A 21362-nucleotide genomic window follows, 5' to 3' on the forward strand; every position below is an offset into this window, starting at 1 on the left:
TTTTTGGTATTTTCCATAAAATTAATATGAAAGATAAAGGCCAATTAATTAGATTATTTTAAGTACAAATAACAACAAATACTAATTTTTGAAGGGACTGAATAAACAAAAGGCCAATTAACTAGATTATTTTAAGGAGAGATAACAACAATTACAAATTTTTTGATGGGATTGAATAAGCAAAGGTAAAGAAATGAATGGAAAAGAGTGTACGTAAAGGGGAGCTTAGAAATAATGTTAGGATGAATATAAAGAATGATAGAATTCATAAATCAAATTATTAATGGAAAGCAGTAGGAAAAAAGGATAAGAATAGAAGAGTAAATAATCTTGAAAAATAACAAAAACGGAGAAGAGAGATTTCAAAAACTTCAAGGTAATAAGAATATGATCAAATCGAAGGACGGTTGTTTATTCGATATTGAATTTGTTGAGCTATGTTTTTTTCCATTTGATATCAACCTTGAAAAATATAATTAGAACAATAGTAATGTTAAAATTGAAGAATGGAGAAAAAAATAAAATTGATTGATGATTGTAATTAAAAAATCTAATAATAATTATTTAGCTATATTTTAATTTTATTTTGATGATCGCGCGAAGCGCGACCAAATTCACTAGTTTGCACCATAAACATAAGTGGTACTCGATGAAACTGCAACCATTGTACTACAACTCCAACATTTTTTTTTTGATCGCTGCTCCTTTCTTTTAGGATTTAAGTTACATATACCATAATGTGCTCAATTTTCTACATCATCGATATAATTTAACATGTGATAGTAGATTACTTACCAAAAAAAAGAGGTTACTGCAATTATATTTTCAGTGACTTGATGTTGAACAAACTTTTTACACCTCAAGTGCATAGATAAACTATTTCTTCTTTAAAATTTATAAGCTAAGCCAACTCAAAACTCTCCTGCCTCATTCTCCCATCAAACTTCCGAAATAAATGCATGGTAAATATGTTCTTCGTTAATAGTAAATCAATCAATGAATACTCATCTTCTTCCCTCTCTCTTTCTTTTCTCCCTCTCTCACACACATCCCTGATTCAAAGGAAGAAAGCCAACGCCACAGGAGAATAGACAAGCACTCCATAATTAACTATACTTATGTACAGGGCAAAAAGGAAATGGGAACATATAGATCAGAGGAGGATTATGATTACTTATTCAAGGTGGTGCTCATAGGGGATTCTGGTGTTGGCAAATCGAATTTGCTATCGCGCTTTACTAAAAATGAATTCAGCCAGCAATCTAAGTCCACCATCGGCGTCGAATTCGCCACTCGTACCATTCATGTTGATGACAAGATTGTCAAAGCCCAGATTTGGGACACTGCTGGCCAAGAGAGGTATCCCATTGCTCTCTCAAATCTCAATTTCCTTTTGGTTTTAACATGTATTGGATTGCTGTATTCACTAGATATTAGTGTAACATTCTTCTCTCACCAAGAATCTAACCAGAGGTCTTGGGTTCACACCCTAAAAATGGAGGTCTTTCAATAGGAAGGGCTTTGCCCCACATATTGAACCTATCAAGCGCGAATTCAAATTAACTAGATGAGTGAGCTTTATATACAAGATAAATAAACCGGAAAAAGATTAGTTTTTATCATTTGTAGAACTTTAATCCTTATTGATCAATTTCACTATCATCCTTTTTTTTTTTCCCAATGATGTTCGGTACCCACATTAGGGTCCGACTAAATCTGAATACCCATGTTGGAATAAATATAAACATGGCATTTTTTTTCCCTTGAACTTGAACTTGAACTCGAACTCCAAGGTTAAAATCGTCGTATTGATCTTAAAACAAGTAATTGTTTAATTGGTTTTTAAGACAATTACAGCTTCTCCACCTCTATTGTAATGGCAGAGAAAATAAAAAAGAAAGAAAGCATTCAACCTAGTATTCATATGCAATGTTGTTTCACCATGATGCCTGGAGGAATTGTTTCTAAACAGCTTTCGGCCATAAAAACAGGTACCGGGCCATCACAAGTGCTTATTATAGAGGAGCTGTTGGTGCCTTACTTGTTTACGACATTACTCGCCACGTAACGTTTGAGAACGTAGCGAGATGGCTCAAGGAGCTCAGAGATCACACGGACCAGAACATCGTCGTCATGCTAGTAGGGAACAAGGCGGATCTCCGCCACCTCCGTGCGGTCCCCGCTGATGAGTCGAACGGTTTTGCAGAAAGGGAGAGGACCTTCTTCATGGAAACATCTGCTCTTGAGGCGTTGAACGTTGAAAACGCCTTTACGGAAGTGTTGACTCAGATTTACCGGGTGGTTAGCAAGAAGGCTCTTGATGCAGGAGACGATCCAACATCTTTGCCTGCAGGACAAACGATCAACATCGGAAACGATGTATCTGCTATTAAGAAGGGCGGATGTTGTTCCGGTTGAACAAAGGGTCAACCACTCACTACTACATTTCTCATAATGCAGCCAGGGGTGGAACTAGAAACCAAGGTACGGGTTCGGCTGAACCCAGTAGCTTTGGTCCAAACACTATTTGTCTCAAGAAACTCATTTAATTATGTACAAATTACTAATTTAGAATTTTGCAACTTAACAGTGCTAGAATCCTGAACTCATAAGCTTCAAATCATGATTGCGCCTCTGAGTGCAGCTATTTAAATGCGGAAAAATGCAGGACTGCTGAGAATTTTGGTTTCCTGTACAAAATTTGTATAGCGCTGCCCACTCTATAACTGTAAGTTAGCGAAAAGAAGAATTCCAGGAACCAAAGTAAGGGAAATGGGGGATGGGGGATGGATGTAAATTTTGCTTAAGAACCATTTTGTTTTGTCTTTTCGAAAGTGTACTTTGGCGGCATTAACGACAATTTCAGTAGTGAAAATGGTAATAGTAACTTCCTCAGCACTACGGAATGTGAACTTACAACAACTCAAAATTACAGTATTATTGATATGCACGTCTACTGTACAGGAAATACACATCAAAAGTCTTCTTAATGAAAACAACTCAGGGTACTATTTGTTTTTCTCTTGCATTTTGTTGAATTCATTGCAGGACACAAAGGTTGAAGAAAAAAGCCACACTTGAGACTTGTCTGGACTATTACAATGTTGGGTTTTTTCCCTTGGAGATAGATGCACTGAATTTGCCAAGGAATTACGTGTTAGGAGTGATTGCACTTCCATCCACATAGAGCTTGCAGAAAGAGAATTTTAACAAGCCCAGCTGTCAGGGGTTCAGAGGGGAGGGAGACTTCAGCTGTTCATGGGTACCTTATTTGATTGAGTAAAAGAGAGCTACACCACAGACCTGTGCCATCCAAAAGAAAAACAGTCTCAGGAAAAAAAAAAACTATATTTTTCTTCAACAACTAGTTAATAATTGCGTCATTCCAATGGCAGAAGTTCATTCACCGTCTCCTTGTCCCTCCAAATTTTAAGAGAACAGTTGAGTATTGACAGAACACACTAATTTTATTCACAACTTTTTCTATTCATGAGTTTTCTTCACTGCTTATTTTTATTCATAAAATATCACGATGATTTAACAACATAAACGGTCGTTATCTTTGAGCACATTTGAGACTACACACTCATGGTAAAAGCTAGCATAGAGTTTAAGTCTTTCAAAATCCCAATACCACTACTGCAACTTGAGCTTGTCATTACTACCCCTAAACTGCTGTACTCAACTGCGATATGACAGCTTGGCTATATTAGGTAGGGTCAAAGTATGGCTACAGAAGGCTGCATTTATAAGCTTAATCAATTAAAAACATTTTATTTAAACTCCACTTTCTTTTGGTTTTGGGAGAAAGTTCATTTTACTCCACCCTCTTTATATAGGAAAGTGGAATTTAGAGAGCTCTTAATTTGCTACTCAATTTCAGTTCCTTCATCTGAACTACCCTAATAAAAAATTGACAAATTGAACACATTAAAAGCAGAACTTAAAAGACAAGGAAAAGATATAACTCCTAAGCTTGTCATCATTCCTGTAATACGTCCTTTAAAGAATCAAGCCATAATGGACCCACATGAGGAAAGAACTAAAGCAATTCAGAGAGACAGTAGATAGGAGAGATTTCCAACCTAAGGATGGTGGTGTTAACTATCTAATATGGTAATGATATCACTCCTACTATCTAATATGGTAATGATATCACTCCTTCTCTTCCAGCAAAGCATGAAACTTGTAGTAGACAAAGGACAAAAAAAAAAAAAAAGGTCAAGCACGAGGAGGTCCAGACAGGACAAAAACCATTAGCACTTTGGATGATATTTTACAGGGAAGATATCAATCAACATTTAGGGGGACAATAGAATTTATATGCACAGCCGTTCAGCTAAGTCATCAAAGCTAAAAGTCAGTGTTGATTATAGTAACACAGCATAATAAGAGGCAGTAATGGAGATGGAATTCTCTGTCTGAAGAAAGTACAACAATAACAACAACAACATACCCAGTTGAATCCCACAGTGTGGGGTCTGGGGAGGGTAAAGTGTATGCAGGCCTTACCCCCACCTTGGAAGGTAGGGAGGCTGTTTTCGAAAGACCCTCGGCTCAAAAGAAAACAAGGGAAAATAGTCAGATACAGACAAGCAAATCAAAGCAGTGCGAATATGAGAAATAACACGAGCAAAGAAGTCATGATAAAATAGCATGGAAAGACAAGACCCAACACATAAAATCAGGAATCAAAGGGCAATAAACAGTAGAGCAAAACTACGCCTACTAGTGCGAAAGAAAAACGAGACTATCTACTAGCCTTCTATCCTAATCTGAGCCCTCCACAACCTCCTATCTAAGATCATGTCCTCGGTAATCTAAAACTGCGTCATGTCCTGTCTAAGCACCTCTCCCCAATATTTCTTTGGCCTACGTCTACCTCTCCTAAAACCGTCCATAGCCAAACCTCTCACATCTCTGCACTGAGACATCTATGTCTCCTCTTCACATGCCCAAACTCTCAGCCTCGCTTCCCGCATCTTATCCTCTACCGATGCCACTCCCACCTTGTCCCGGATGTCTTCATTCCTCATCCTATCACTCCTAGTGTGCCCACACATCCACCGCAGCACTCTCATTTTCGCGACTTTCATCTTCTGCACGTGAGAGTTCTTGACTAGCCAACACTTTGCCCCCGTACAACATAGTTGGTCTAACCACCACTTTGTAGAACTTGCCCTTAAGTTTTGATGGCACTTTCTTGTCTCACAGCACTCCGAAAGTGAGCCTCCATTTCATCCATCCTGCACCAATACAATGTGTGACATCATCGTCAATATCCCAATTACCTTGTATAATAGACCCAAGATACTTAAAGCTTCCTTTCTTTTGGATGACCTGGGTACCAAGCTTCACTTCCATGTCAGCCTCCTGAGGTACGCCACTGAACCTGCACTCCAAGTACTCTGTCTTGGTCCTACTCAACTTGAATCCTTTAGACTCTAACGTCTGTCTCCAATCCTCTAGCTTAGAGTTAACTCCGCTACGAGTCTCGTCAATCTCTGTCTGAAGAGAGTACAACAACAACAACAACCCAGTGAAATCCCACATCGTAGGGTCTGGGGAGGGTAGAGTGTACGCAGACCTGACTCCTACCAAGGTAGGACGGCTGTTTCCGAAAGACCCCCGGCTCAATAAAAGCATAAAAAGAAGTCAGATACGGTTAGATAAGGTTAAGAGATTCGGATAAGAGATTTAAAGCGATATGGAAATGAAATAATGCAAGCGACACAGATAATACAGGATAATCAGAGCACAGAAAATAACCGATAATAGCAGAAATCAGAGCAAATGACACAGGATAACCAAAGCACAGGAAATAACACATAATAACAGATAATAACAGAAATCGGAGCACAAGAAATTATATTGCAATAATGCGACTACTAATAAGAACGGATAACGAGACTATCTACTAGCCTTCTACCCTAATTTGGGTCCTCCAAACCCTCTTATCTAAGGTCATGTCCTCGGTAAGCTGTAATTGCGCCATGTCGTGTCTAATTACCTCTCCCCAATACTTCTTCGGCCTACCCCTACCTCGTCTGAAACCATCCATGGCCAACCTCTCACACCTCCGTATTGGTCCAAATCTTGGCAAGAGCTTTCATATATATTATATGTTTTTTGCAATTACTAGTTGCTTGCTGCTGCCCAACTGAAAATCAAGAGGCATTAGGCAACAATAGAATTAGGTTGACACTTCTCCAGACATTCTTCATTTATTTGCACCTAAGATCTCTTGACTCTACATGTTTAGTTGCTCCTTCACAAAAACAAACAGCAACGCAGGATTCTGTTTTCAGCAGGATAGAATAGGTGAATAGAAAAACAAAATGGACAGATTGTAAATATTAGGTTCAAAAAAGGAAATGAAACTATAAGTTAAGCAAGTGGATAAGCATGCTTACGACCCCGATACAAGAAGAAAGTCAACTTGTAACAAGTGAACTTCCGCAGTATCATTCAACACCCATCCCCTTCGTCTTTTGCTATAAAAGAAATAATCATAAAAAGAGCTAAGCATTTTCCAAAAGCAGCACAATACTGCATTCTCAAGCGACCTTCCTTATCCAAACAAGGGTCATTAACCGTGCACTTATATCACAGAACATAACCAGTTCAAAGTCCGGATAAAGGAAAAGCGTTAGGGAGTGTCCAAATTTCCATGTTTGGTTGGTCAGAATTTTGGAAAACATTTTCTCTAGAACTAAGTTCCTTAAAGATTAGGAAAACGACTTCTTTGGTAAAAGTAGGGAAAACAAGTCCATAAGTATCATTTCACATTGAATGTCCCCTCCCCACCCTCCAAACACACCCCACCCCACCCTATTTTCCAGAAGAACATTTTCGATGAAAGCCAATTTCCGTGGAAAACATTTTCCTTCATACCAAACACACCCTTAAATTAGCCAAATTCTCTTATAAATGAATCAGATCAGTGTGGATATAGAGAATTCATACAACCAACCAAAATTGATTCAGGCATAATTATTCTTGTAAATGCAACCGCCTGTAATACCCAAACTCGCAAAAACGTTATTCCGATGCATTAATCTTCCCATGTAACCTGTGTGTTTATACAAACAAAACAAGAGAGAACAACAACTGCAAGAAATTCAAGTTTCTAAGACGAACCTAAATAGAAATTATAGTCATCATCAACTCCGCTAAACCTCGGGAACAGCACCAACATCACCAACATCATCAGAAGCCAAAGAAGCATTTTTAGTATCCGATTCTAGGGGCTTGAAAGAAGGCAAAGGATTATCACCTTTAATAATCCAACCAAGAGCATAAAAAGATAAGTCAGCTAAAATCACAGTACCCCAGGCGTGGAATACCATTATAAGTCAGCTAAAATCGCAGTACCCCAAGTGTGGAATACCATTTGCTGTATTGTCTAATAGCAAACTTCCATTGTTCTCTTAGTGTTGCTGGGTCCGGGTTCGTCCGGTCCGGCGGGTTTGGATAGTGTGGAGCCCCGGAAAAACCACTGTTAGAGCATCCAAGATTTTGACTTCGCTTATTATTTAATAATCTTATTTTATCCTTTTCCCTTTTTGAAAATAATAACTCTATCATGGACCTACATTCTTTATAATATTCTAGGTTTATTCTTCAGATTCATAGATGTGTGGCATTATGTAAGATAGAAAACAATAAAGAAATTTCTACTTATAAATCATCTCATTAAGGATAAAATGGGAACCTTTTTACGACTAAAAAGTAAAGAGTGTCACATAAACCGGGACATAGTGAATACAATTTATCCAAACGTTATATTCATTAAAAAAAAAAAAATGCAGAAATCCAAGTATGTAAGACTAACCTAATCAACTTCGCTTGACCTCCGTAACATCATCACTAGACGAAGAAGAAGAAGCATTTTTATTATCCGATCCTTTGGGCTTGAAGGAGGGCAAAGGGTTATCACCTTTAATAATCCAACCAAGGGCACAAAAAGATAACCCAGCCAATATAGCAGTACCCAAGCATGGGAATACCATTTGCTGTACTGTCTAATAGCAAACTTTCATTGCCCTCTTACTGTTGCCGGGTCCGGCGGGTTTTGAACAGTCTGGCGGGTTTTGACGTTGCTTATTATCTAATAATCCTATTTTATCCTTTTCCCTACTTTTTTATAATAACTCTACCATGGGCCTACTTTTCCTTAAAATATTGTAGGTTTATTCTTTAGATTGTCGATATGTGGCATTATGTAACCACAGAAATCCCTCTGTCCCAATTTATATCGCACTCTTTACTTTTTAGTCAGTCCCAAGAAGAATGACATCTTTCTATATTTAATAACCATTTAACCTTAATAAAATGATTTATACCCACATATTTCTACAATTTATCCAAACGTTATATTCATCGAGACAACAACATACCCAGTGTAGTCCCACAAAGTGGGGTCTAGGGAGAGTAGAGTGTACGCATACCTTACCCCTACCTCGAGGAGATAGAGAGGTTGTTTCCGAAAGAACTACGAACGACAAAAACTGCAAGAAATCCAAGTCTCTAAGACTAACCTAAAAAGAAATTATCGTCATCATCAACTTGGCTTAACCTTGGGAACAGCACCAACATCATCACTAGACGAAGACAAAGAAGCATTTTTATTACCCGACTCTTCGGGTTTAAAAGAGGGCAAACGATTATCACCTTTAATAATCCAACCAAGTGCATAAAAAGATAAACCAGCAAAAATTGCAGTACCCCAAGCGTGAGAATACCATTTACTGTGCTGTCTAATAGCAAACTTCCATTGCTCTCTCAGTATTGCTGGGTCCTACTTTTCTTTATAATATTGTAGGGTTATTCTTTAGATTGTTGATGTGTGGCATTATGTAACCACAGAAATCCCTGTCCCTATTTATATCGCAGTCATTGCTTTTTAGTCAGTCTAAAAAAGAATGACACTTTTCTATATTTAGTACCTATTTAACTTTAAACTTCTCATCTTACCCTTAATGAAATGATCTATAGCCACGCATTTATCTAAACGTACATTCATCAAACAAGAAGAACAAAAAGTGCGAGAAATTTAAGTTTCTAAGACTAACCTAAATATAAATTATCGTCATCATCAACTTCGCTTGACCTCGGGAACATCACTAGACGAAGAAGAAGAAGAAGAAGCATTTTTACTATCCGATTCTTTGGGCTTGAAAGAGGGCAAAGGATTATCACCTTTAATAATCCAACCAAGGGCGTAAAAAGAAAGCCCAGCTAAAATAGCAGTACCCCAAGCATGTGAATACCATTTGCTGTACTGTCTAATAGCAAACTTCCATTGCTCTCTCAGTGTTGCCGGGTCCGGGTTTGAACGGTCGGGCGGGTTTGGAAAGTGGGGCGACCCGGAAAATCCACTGTTAGAGGATCCGATTTTAGGTGGATTTGTTGAAGGGAGGTTATCGGTGGGTTTAGGGTTTTGATGGTCAGTCATCGTACTTGGTTAAGGCAAAAGGCAGAAGGGAAGGAGAAAGCAGAATGTTGTTTTACTTTAGCTTCTGTCGCTTGAGTACAGAGTTTCAGCACTTGACACGTTTCTAGAATAGTTTTGTTTGTTTTGGGAAACAAAAATATTTTCGCTTCTGCCCAGCTCAGGCCAAACTAATTACCTGACTTGCCCCTCGTCCAAACCCCTTCCTCAATGATATTATCGCAGTATATTTATATATCATGATGGTATGATGGAGCGTTAAGAGAAGGATTGAAGCAGTCTGTTTCAGTATATTTATCTATCACGATGGTACCATGATATTAAGGAGTATCTCATTGAAGGACTGAAGCAATCCTTCATGATACCATCACAGCATATGTATATGATGATGGTATCATAGAGGTTTTTTGGGGAAAAGTGTGTTATTTTTAGTAAATGAACATGATCATTCATAATACCGTCTCAGTATATTTACATATATACTGATGGTATTATGGAGTACTAAGAGAAGGGCTGAAGCATCTTCCATGATACCATCTCAGTATATTTATATCCCATGATAGTATATGGAAGACTAAGAGAAAGACTGAAACATCTTCCATGATACCATCTTAGTATATTTATATCTCATGATGATATCATGGAGGACTAAGAGAAGAATTGAAACATCTTTTATGATACATCTCAGTATATTTATATACCATGTTGGTATCATAATTGGGGGCATCTCGGGTAAATACTTTCAATTTTTCTGGGGGTATGAACAGGTAATAATTTTGATTTGAGGGGGCATGCGTGATCTTTCCCCTTTTTTTTTTTTACATACACAATGGTAGCAGCCCGTTTGGATTAGCTGATTATAAATAGTCGATAAGCATTATATGCTGATAAGCACTTTTAAGTGTTGAAACTAGTTTTTTAAATAAACAGTTACGTGTTTGGAAAAAAGTGTTGAAACTGATAAGAAGCCACTGATATGTCTGCTAAAAAGGTGCTAATAAGTTACTTTTTAGTAAATTTACAAAAATTGTAAATTAAAAGTATCTGTGTATGAAAAAGGATGAATGACGTATATGGCATGAAGAGGAAGTTAGAAATTTTATTCTAGAAAAGGTATTTTGAGAATTAAAAAAAATATTAAGGATAAAAGAGTAAATATCATGGTCAATCTAAAAGTGCTTATAAGCTTAAAAATAAGGTAAAATTACTCAAATAACTACCTTATTGTAGCTTCCTACCATTTGTAGCCACTACTAAAAAAACTGTATTTTCCGACCTAAAAAAACCGACCTTAGTTGAGGTCGGAAAATAATCGACCTCATGAGGTCGGTAAAGTCGTAATATTAATTTTTCGATATTTTTAAAAATAAACCGACCTCATGAGGTCGGTAATATTGTACCAAAATTTCAAAAAATAAAGTACCGACCTCTATAGGTCGGAAATTCATTTGATGCTAAATATTATAATTTTATTTTTAATTTAAAAGAATACCGACCTCATGAGGTCAGTATTCTTTTAAATTAAAAATAAAATTAAAAAATAATATACATACCGACCTCATGAGGTCGGTATAATTACCCAAGTAAAATAAAATACAGACCCTCAATTAATCATCTTTCCCCTTTCTCTCTCTCTTCCTCTCACCTTCTCTCTCCCCCATCTCTCTCTAACCCTAATAATTAACGAGCTGCCACATCGTGGTCGGAAAATACAGTGACGGTCGCCGCCGTCTACATGGTCGTCGCCATCCACGGCCTTTTCCCTTTCTCTCTCTTTTGATCTCATGTTTTCTCTCCCCTTCTCTCTAACCCTAATAACGCCGCCTCCTAGTCACCGTCGGCCCCTGCCAGTCACCATCACCGCCGTATACCGTTGACGTCGCCGACCTATGTGACAATTTCAGGTATGCTTTCTTTGTTTTCTTCTTCAAGATTGCATGTAAGATTTTGAACGACTATTCTTCTTCCTTGTTTCTTAGTTCTTTTGGTTACCCCGATCCTTATTCTTGTCTTGTTGGAATACAATTGAGTTGTTGCGAAATACCATATAAATTATTCGTAATCGACTACAAGGGTAGTTATTATTGTGGAAAGTGATTAAATGTTTACATTGTCTTTTAGGTATATTTGGTTAATCTTATTTCACGATTCTCTGCTTTTCTTGGGGTATCTATATTTTTGTTCTTTATTTTTACATCTCTATATGCAGAAGAGCTAGTAGGGAGATGAAGTAGATTTTGTTGAGAACCAACCATTATAGTATGATATGATTAGATATCAAGTGGGTTGCTACTTTTGTTGTTCTGTTATTTTTCACTTAGGTCTTTTGGCTTTATGAGATTATGTAGTTAAGTATCTTTTTTTGCGTCTTTAGCAACTTCTTTCCTAATTTAATTGGTGATTATCAGGTTGGGTTTTCTCAAGTTTGTTGTTGATTTGCTATAGCTAGTTTCCTGAAATTTATGATTGGTTGGTTAAAAAATAATTGATCTTTTGCTCAATTTTTTGCAGCTGTATATGAACAATTTGCATTTGGTAGAATGTGTGTTCATTTGGTTTTACAGAGATCAAGTGTCATTGTACACACATGTATAGCATACTAGTTGCCTATTGTGGAAGTGCACTAAAATGCTTTTAGTGTACAATTTTGGTGTTTGTTGGGTGGGGGGGGGGGGGGGGGGTTAAACTGTTGGTGCAATGTATATCAAGTGTTTTTTGTTTGAGATTTTGTTTGAATGGTGATGCATATTTTGCATTTGGTTGAATGTATGTTCATTTGGTTTTACAGAAAGTGTCATTGTACAAAGATGTCTATTGTGGAAGTCCACTAAGATGCTTTTAATGTTCCAACATTGTAAAATTTTGGTGTTACTCTTGAGAATTGACTGAATATATAGTATCAGTGGCGTATGAATGTACATGTTGGTAATTTGTTTCTTTCATTGATGAACAAAATTTAGAAGTTGAATGACTAGAAGATAGTCCTAGCGATATCATGTTCCCATCTATGTAGTATTGTTGTGAAATCTAAAAGGTTGAGCACAAAGTGGATTTGTTACCATGGCATTATCGTAAGATAAAGTGGATTTCATGTTCAAACTACACTAACAAATATAGAAGTTGAAGATGTTTCTTTCTCACAATGAATGTAATAATGAAAACAAAACAACTGATGAGGAAGAATGGTCAGAAGAGGGAGATGGGGATGGGGATGAGGATTAACAACAGTTAGTAAGTTTTTTGTTTTGTACTTACATATTTTCTTTACATGTTTGAAATTAGTAGCTGATTTTTTCCTGCCTTTTATGAAATTACACTTTTGTTCCTTAATTTTTCTAAGTGTTTTTGCTTTGAAAGTTAGAATCTTTAGTTTGGTTTTTGTTGTAATTATGATTAATGATGAATCTTGGAGCTTAATTTTCCCGGGGAAGCTTTTGTGTGAAGGAGTTGGCAGCCTTGATTATTCTTTTTTAATGCTACTAGTTATATTGTTCCTTAATTTTTCTAAGTGTTTTTGCTTTGAAAGTTACAATCTTTAGTGGTTTTTTTTGTTGTCTTTGTGACTAATGATGAAAAAATCAGCCATGAAGCTAATAACAATGAGAGCCTTAGACCACCACCTCCACACCAGTAACCAGAAACAGCCTGCAAATCTGTTTCTAACAGTGTAATTCAACTCACTTCCTATGTAACTAGAATCATTGATAAACTGTAACATTGCCAAGCACTGCTCCACTATATAAATTCTAAAAGAATTATGATTAAACTTGTAACTGATCTGCTGTCAAATAATTTGTACTACGTAGTTCATTGATTTTAGTTAAATAGGTGAATTATTTAAACAAATTTTGAAGCTACCCCTTTTCTATTTATTTATATTTGCAATACTTACATATATTATTCTATAGATGGCAGGTGAAAAGAGGAGTAAGAAAACAAAAAAAGCTAAGGAGACGGGGGTTCCCAGAGACCACCAGAAAACCTTGCGATTAGAGATAGAAGCCCGTCGCTACGTCTCCCACCACGCGGCGCTCCATTGCCACGTCGTCCAATACCGAGTCGTTCGATAGAGTGTCAAATACACAAAGGCATGTTTGAATGTTAATGTTGTGGTGGATTTGTGGATTGTGTAAGTGTTTTGTGGATGTTTGCAAGGGGTGAAGTAGTCTAGTGTTGTAGACTAACTTAGTGTAGATCTACTAGTTTAATATTTTGTGGATGTTTGCAAAGGTTGTGAAGTAGTTTAATGTTGCGTAGATGTTTGCGAATGTTGAAGTAGCTTAATGTCTCTTCGGAATGTTTGAATGACGTTTTGATTCAACTTTGAAGTAGTTTCAAATTGAATTTGACGTATTGTTGGTTGTAATATATGTGTTTGTTGAAGTAGTTTAATGTTTTATGTTTTCCAGTACTTTGGTGAATTGTTGGCAGCTATTTGAGCCGATTTTAGTTGAATATAAAATTGTTTCATCTTGACAGGGGGACGGTTGGAATAGCAACTGGATCCTACCAATTGTTTTGCAGAATACCGACCTCATGAGGTTAGTTTTCTGCAAAATTTTCCAAGAAATTGCAAATTACCGACCTCATGAGGTCGGTTTTATGCAAAATATTCTCAGAAATTGCAAATTACTGACCTCATGAGGTCGGTTTTCTGCAAAATTATCTAGAAATTGCAAATTATCTAAAACAATATATCATATATTCATATAAATTACCGACCTCATGAGGTCGGTAAACTCATATCATTATATTATTAATATAATTTACTGACCTAATGAGGTCGGTATTTTATTTAATTAATACCCAGCTAAAAAAATATTACCGACCCACTATTTTCCGACCTGATTTTGAGGTAGGTTTTTGCCCAAAACCGACCTCATGAGGTCGGAAATTGCCATTTTTTTTGTCGGAAAATCCTTTTTTTTAGTAGTGAGCTACCCTTTTAAATATTACCATTTGTAGCTACATTTTGGCAAAATAGTGCATATTTTTGCGTGTATTTGTTGCCAACAAATACACGAGAACACGGTAAAAAAAACAGGATCCTTGATTTTAGTCTTTAACGGTGGAGCTATTAAATTAGATATTAATATTATTTTTTTGGATGTATTTTAGTGATTTCTTTTTTGCTTTGATGTATTTCAGTGATTTTTTTGATGTATTTTAGTGATTTTTTTTTTCTCAATCATGTATTTCTGTGTCTTTTTTTTTTTTTTTTTATGTATTTCGGTGGCTTTTTTTTTATGTATTTCAAATACATTGTGTACATTCCAACTACATATGAAGCCAAATACATTCAAATTTTCGTGTATTTGAATGAATTTCAACAAATACATTCAGATACAAGACAAAAAAAATTCAAATACATGATAAATACATTAAAAAACAGTGTGTTTTTCTATTAACAAAATACACTCAAAAAATACAAAGACAAATACATTCAAAAACAGTGTACTTGTGAGATGTAGATTTTTTTGAATGTATTTGTATTTGGCTTTTAACAAATATACACAAAAATACAAAAAATACACACGGCCAGTTCTGAGACACCGCCACCACCACCAAAAACCCTAATCTCTCCACCACCACCAAAACCCTAATCTTAGACACCACTACCACCAAAAACCCTAATCTCTCCACCTCCACGTCATCTTCTCTGCCGCCATCTCAAACTCAGTGCCATCGCCGCCGCTACCAAAAATACACACGGCCAGATCTGCGCCATCGTCGTCTGCATCTTCTTCTTCCTCGCCGCCGTCTGCCATCTCAAGCCACTCAAACACCCGCCGATCACCGGATAGAGTGAAAAGAGAGAGAGAGGGGTGATCACAGAGGGAGAGGAAGAAGAGAGAGGGGCGGCGCGGCTGTGGTGGTGGTGATTGAGAGAAAGGGAGAAAGGTTTTTTAGCACTACAAGAAAAACGCTTATTAGCGACCAACATTTAGCGACGAGTTAAAAATATGGTCCTTAAAAGAATACTTCTAAAGACCAGATATTTTGCTAGTCCCTAACTCCCGAATTTATAAAGAAGGGAGTGAAAATGGTCCCTAATATGATCAGTAACTAGTCCCTAATGTCAAAAACCAAGTGGGTTTAAGCCCAACGTAAGATTTGGCTACTAAAAAGAATTAAAAGAAAAAACAAAATAGTAGGTGCTTTTATTTTAAAATATAACTCCATCTCCCAAAATCCCCTAACCTAAAATCCCTAAACCTGACTTCATCAATAAAATGAATACGTCAAAGAAACCACCAAGAGAAGTTGAAGTCTAGCCGGAGACAATTACCGGCGGTCCTTCTGGCAGCGCTACCATCTTTCATCGTGGTTGTCTGCTGGAAAAACAATTAGTGGTGAGCTTAGTTATCTATGACCGCCATCTGTTGTCTATTCAAAACTCTCTCCACTAGTAGATTTACATGCTTGTGTCGTTTCTCCGTTGCTAGACCTAGCCGGGAAACAACTCTGGTAACCTTTGGATTTTTTGACCAATTGGGTTTCTATTTTTTATTGTTTGGGATTTTTTTCTCACCTATTTATATTCTCTAGTGTGTAGACTTGACCATGAGCCCGAGAACTCTCCGAAGTCCTGCCTCGCATATCTGAAGGTCGATTTTCTGGATTTTGTGGATGCTAGGTGATTTTTCATGCGCTCCCCTGTTTCATCATTTCCCGACGATTAAGGTCCCTCTCTTTCTATTTTAATGTGAGTATGCTTAGTGTTGTGTTTGTACTCTATGATTGCATTGTTTCAAGCTATTGTCGATTTATTTTTTATTTTGTAATTGATGTTTCGGTTTATGTGGGAACATGATTAGTAAGTGAGTCTGAGTTTTTTCAAATGATCGAATTAGGCCTTGTGTAAATTATGTAATCTTTTTATCTACTGCATAATGCTTTGTGGGAGCTGGTGTTGTAAGGCCCTCTACTATTTTTGTCTTTGATTATTTTCTCTTGGTGTAATTTTACATAAGATTTTTGAGTTCTGTATAACTGATAAAAAGAGTTTTTGTAATCTAATTATTAGTTAGATACCTCTAGAACTTCAAAGATACACGTAGCTATGAACTTGCTTTCTGACCAAATCCGAGAAGAAATGGTTGTTCTTTCCTTCACTGTATTTCAGGTGAAAATCAAATTATTCTTTTGGAAGTAAATTTGCCTTTACCTCTGATAGCTACCTTGCGAAGTCATGAATTTTTTTAAGTTACTTTGAGTTGAGATCTTAGAAAACTTAAGTGATGCTCTTTGTCAAGCTTCAAATGCATGTGTGTTTACAATTAATTTATCATACTAGGCTACTAACTGAGGAATCTCACAGCAATATCATGGACGTATTTCAAATGACAGGCAACTTCAAATTATTTCAACAATGCCGTGAACTTTTATGCATTGTGTTAAAGCTCTTACTTTTGTTCTCTTGCTTTTAGATTTCCTCAAGTAACTCTGTTACTTTATTTCTTATGTGGACAATGCATGGGTATTAAAGGGTATTTTTTTCCCCTGTTATTCTAATCCAAGCACAGTTATTGTCTCAGTGCAGCCTTAATTTGTTGATTGAGTACTGATGGAGAGAAAAAAAACTTATGTTGTGTTGTGGGTCATTAGCTGTTAAGTAAACTAAATGTGATATAGTACCCATCTTAGTGGATAATTTTCAGTGATAATGAAGAATAGATGTTGTATTGATTTGCTGATGTGTGAAAAGGTTTAATTTTTTTTATGTATATTTCACCTAGAGGCACTCTACACAAGCTTTATGCATTTAGCTATTTTCTACCTAGAGGAAGTTTCCACTTATTCAATGAGATGATTCCTCGTGTGTTTAGATGGACAAACTGACTGCTTTATGTACTCCTAAAAGTTTGAAATGATTAGTGTCTATAAGTTCTTCTGAAAGATAATTCCTCTATCTTTATAAATTAAAAAAAAAAGCATAATTCTCTATGATCTACTGAAATTTTGTTTGAGGAAATTTATAGATATAACCTTTTTGATTTAGTGCTAGGCCATGGTTAGATATAACCTTTTTGATTTAGTGCTAGGCCATGGTTCTTGTGAACAACATTCAAGACTTCTTAAAAGGCCTCCTGATATGGCTTGCAAACCAGAAAGAAATCTCTAGAAGTCACCTGTTGTAAGTATATAATGTGTATTATTTTGTCTTTTAAGTCACTAAACAAGAGAATGTTGGTCCACCTTGTTTTTACTCATGTGAAAGTCCATTACAATAGCTCATTAACATAATGTTTTCATAAAGAAAATATAATATTATTCAGGCATATTAAGTCATGTCTGATTTTATTTTTCCGATACACCATTAAAGCTGTCCCGGAAGACATTCTTTGGAAACTTAAGAAACTTATACGTTTCCGAGTCCACATATGTCTATCAGCTGAAGATGATGATATGAGAAGCTTTTGGGTATCACCACTTTTACTTTTTGAATATATGTTGTTCTTAAATTTGTTTTCCTTGGCTAACTTACTTGTTTATGAGGGGAGACCTTTTTTGGTAATACTAGTTTGGTATGAGTAGATTTTAGAATCAGTAAGTTTTTAGATAGGCAATGTCTTGTAAAGGGAAATAGTGGTTTAAGAATATCAGAGTTTGACTGTTTTTATGCTAGCAGTCAATCAATCACAACCCTCCTCTATCCATATTTGGGATCGACTATTCTTTTTCGTCGGTGGAGTCGATATCATGAAAATATTAGCATGAAATAACAGTATAATAAGATTATGCCTTTTATGAACACTTATTGAGGCTATTGAAACTTCAAGATTATATGATAAATTGTTACTTATTTAGTTTGGAGAAAACTAATTTGCAAAGGAAAACTCAGCTACCTTGGCCTAACTGCATCGTGTTAACCTTCATTGCTAAATTTCTAATCAACATGCATATGAGATGACAAAAGGCCAAATCATACAAGATAACATGGTTGTTCGTTACTTAGGTCTTTAGATGGAATAGTTTTTTTTTTTTTGGTTCCTATCTAACATTCTGATGTTAGTGTTCATATTAACTTTGTGTGGTATGTAATTTTAATTTCGACATGTAACATCTCATATCTTGACATATTCAGAAATTCTTATAGTTGTGTTTTCATTTGTAGAGTTTGTTTAAAATAACAAATATATGATCCTGTGATGATCGTTTTGGCTTGCACTTTTTCACTTTTAGGTTGATAGCAGTTTGCTCACTTCACAATAAATATAGTTGTCGTCTGCAGTCTGTTTCTATGGGCTTCTCCCTTTCGATTGGTAGATATCTCTTTTTAATTTACAGATAGTCAAGGAAAATCAGGTACTTCAAAAGGTTATCTGGTAATTGATGATGAATCTGCTTGTCTTGCTGACCTGAATATATTCCCTGAAGATGTACTATGGGTGAGGGTTCTGAGATTCACGAGCATCGTTGCAGGTAATACTGCAGTGCCAAATGGAATGTCCTCCTTTTCTAGATGGACTTTGCAAATATTACTATATCTTACCTATGACATTTTTTTTTATCAACTCTTACATTCTTCTATACAACGTTCTCCCATAATTTTTAAAATTTCAATTCTGTCATCTAATCTCCCTTTACACATGAATTCCATTAAATGGTACGAGCATGTCGTATTCTGACAATGTTGGCTAAATCTTTGTTTGAAAACCCACTATATCCAAATGGAACCTCCACAATTTGCTTCCCACCATATATCTCAAGGGTGTATTGGTTATTGTTGCATTGTGTTTTGTTATTATTAGAGTGTCAAGATCTACTAATTAGTATTAAAAATCCCTAACAAACATTTTGTATATTGAAGAGTATACATTATATAATAGCCTTCTAAGTACTGCTTGAATGCTGCTAAGGCGTTTGGCCAAATTTAGTTGCTCAACGTACTTTCAAGGTACTAGCATATTTTGGTCCATGTAGATGGTAGAAAGAAAAAAAATTACTTGAAGCAGTTTGTTATAACAAGGCTTGTGATTTGTTGCTTAGGAAGACTCAAGACTGTTTTTGTTTTAGATGTGTGTTAAAGCACTTAATTTATCATATTTGTTGGCTTGGATATATGATGGTAATGCTTAATTTATCATGATTCTTCTTTTATAATACAGATTTTCATACCCAGGATGGAGTAAACAAAAAGTATGCATCCGTTACATGAAGGGCGACAGTAAGGAACTAAGTTTCTGAGGACTAATTACAACTTCACTAGGAATTGAAAATCTGAATTGCATTCTCTTATTACTTATGAACTTAAATTTTTGTGATTTGGTTGGTGCATATTTCCTTTTTCTAAACAAATTTTGCTTTATACATTTTACAGGATTTGGATGCTTCAGTTTACAAGTCATGATGCAATTCTGAAGATTTCGAACAAATGTGTTATTGTTTTGCATGGACTGTTAGATAAAACATTATAGCAGTATTAGGGTGCTAGCCTTTGTGGGCTATTGAGTTGTATAAATAGTGTTGTGACTTATATATTTTTGTAAACAGTGGTACTAGTAAGTGTTAATTCGTATTTTTAATTATTACTAGTGATAACTTTGTTTATATCCATTTGATTATATATATTAGAAAAACATAACAGTAATAAAGGTTGTATGATTTAGCTTTCACATTTCTGGACGGCAGTTGTGGTAGCAAAAGAGCTTTAAGGACCAGTTGAGTTTGTCCTGAATATTTTCTACCAATTGATTTATGTGTTTAGAGACCGAATATATGGTCCTTAAAAGACTTCTAGGGACCAGAATTATGATGGTCGCAAAAAACTTTGTTATAGGTCAATAGCGGCGGAGCCTGTAGCGACGGGTGGCGACCAGATTTTTCCCGTCATTATTGACTTTTAGGGACCGGAATCGAACTTTTAGGGACCATTTTTCTTGTCCCTGATAGCCATTTTTCTTGTAGTGTAGGGTTTTGAGAAATGAAAAATCTGAAATGGGTAGTGATTGGGAAAAAAGAAATATATATGTATTTGGGTATGTATTTTTGATATAGTTACCAATTGTAATTTAGAAAAGTTAATTAGCAACTAAATATATATAATTAAATAAAAGGGTAGTTAATATTAATAATTAGGTCTTAAAAAAAGCTACAATGAGTAAAAATTTCTAAAAATAATAAGTTGGGAGTGACCAACTTATGGTTGATTTTGGCTTATAAGCACTTTGAGTGTTACCAAACGCGTAAATAAATTAAAAATTGCTTATAAATCAGTTTGACGAGCTTATAAGCTCAGCCAAACACCCTCTAGGTTTTTCTTTTAAATATAATAACAACTTGTTTCAATGATGGTATGTATTTTATATTGTATTGTATTATTTTAATAAATATAATATTTTGAGTAAATTATACTATTTTTTATCGTTTCATTTTCAAAATAAAGTCACGTTGTTAACAAAGAAAAAATAGGGTAGAGAGGTAGAGTAGGATAATGTATAAAATGATATTATCAAATACCTAGTAAGTAAGGACAATATGAGAAAAAATATAGTAATGATGTGATCATATCAAATTAGTCGTCTCACAATGACATATTTCATCGCTCCATACCAATAAATTTAATAATACGATACAATAAAATTTAAATAAATATAATACAATAGGTACCAATCATCCAAACAAGCTGTTAAATAAATTTCACCGGGGATCAAGAGGGGGAGGGCGAAAGAGAGCAACAAGTAAGTTTAGCTTCAAAAATTCTTTACATGAGTGCTTCCATTTTTTTTTTCCATTTCTTTGATGACTATTGAGTGAAAAAATACAAAAGAAGAAACTCTAAATGATCAAAAAATCATTTTTTTCTATCCTAATTTATGTGATATTTTTTTTTAGTCGATTACAAAAAAATGACATTTTTATATTTAGTAACAATAACAATTTGACTTTTAACTTCTCATTTCAC

The 21362-nt window shown here is 35.6% G+C and overlaps 2 protein-coding genes across 4 annotated transcripts; one reads left to right on the forward strand and one right to left on the reverse strand.

Annotated features, from left to right (window-relative positions):
• Positions 1–1001: 1001 nt before the first annotated feature.
• Positions 1002–2418, forward strand: LOC132631101 (ras-related protein RABA1f-like). The gene is made up of 2 exons (XM_060346702.1): positions 1002–1359; positions 1992–2418. The coding sequence occupies exons 1-2, from the start codon at positions 1139–1141 to the stop codon at positions 2416–2418; spliced, it is 648 nt and encodes a 215-aa protein (XP_060202685.1). The 5' UTR covers positions 1002–1138.
• Positions 2419–2913: 495 nt separating this feature from the next.
• LOC132631108 (uncharacterized) lies at positions 2914–9567 on the reverse strand. Of its 3 annotated transcripts, none has more exons than XR_009578813.1 (3): positions 9075–9567; positions 7141–7250; positions 2914–3303 (listed from the first exon to the last, which is right to left on the reverse strand). XR_009578813.1 is itself a non-coding variant. In XM_060346712.1 (2 exons), the coding sequence occupies exon 1, from the start codon at positions 9455–9457 to the stop codon at positions 9098–9100; it is 360 nt and encodes a 119-aa protein (XP_060202695.1). In that variant the 5' UTR covers positions 9458–9564; the 3' UTR covers positions 2914–3303; positions 9075–9097. The 3 variants fall into 3 exon arrangements, 1 of the variants encoding a protein (XP_060202695.1); XR_009578812.1 differs by having other exon boundaries at positions 7141–7276; XM_060346712.1 differs by lacking the exon at positions 7141–7250 and having other exon boundaries at positions 9075–9564.
• Between the last annotated feature and the right edge of the window lie 11795 nt (positions 9568–21362).

This window comes from Lycium barbarum, chromosome 1 (assembly GCF_019175385.1).
Source record: "Lycium barbarum isolate Lr01 chromosome 1, ASM1917538v2, whole genome shotgun sequence".
Classification (NCBI taxonomy): domain Eukaryota; kingdom Viridiplantae; phylum Streptophyta; class Magnoliopsida; order Solanales; family Solanaceae; genus Lycium; species Lycium barbarum.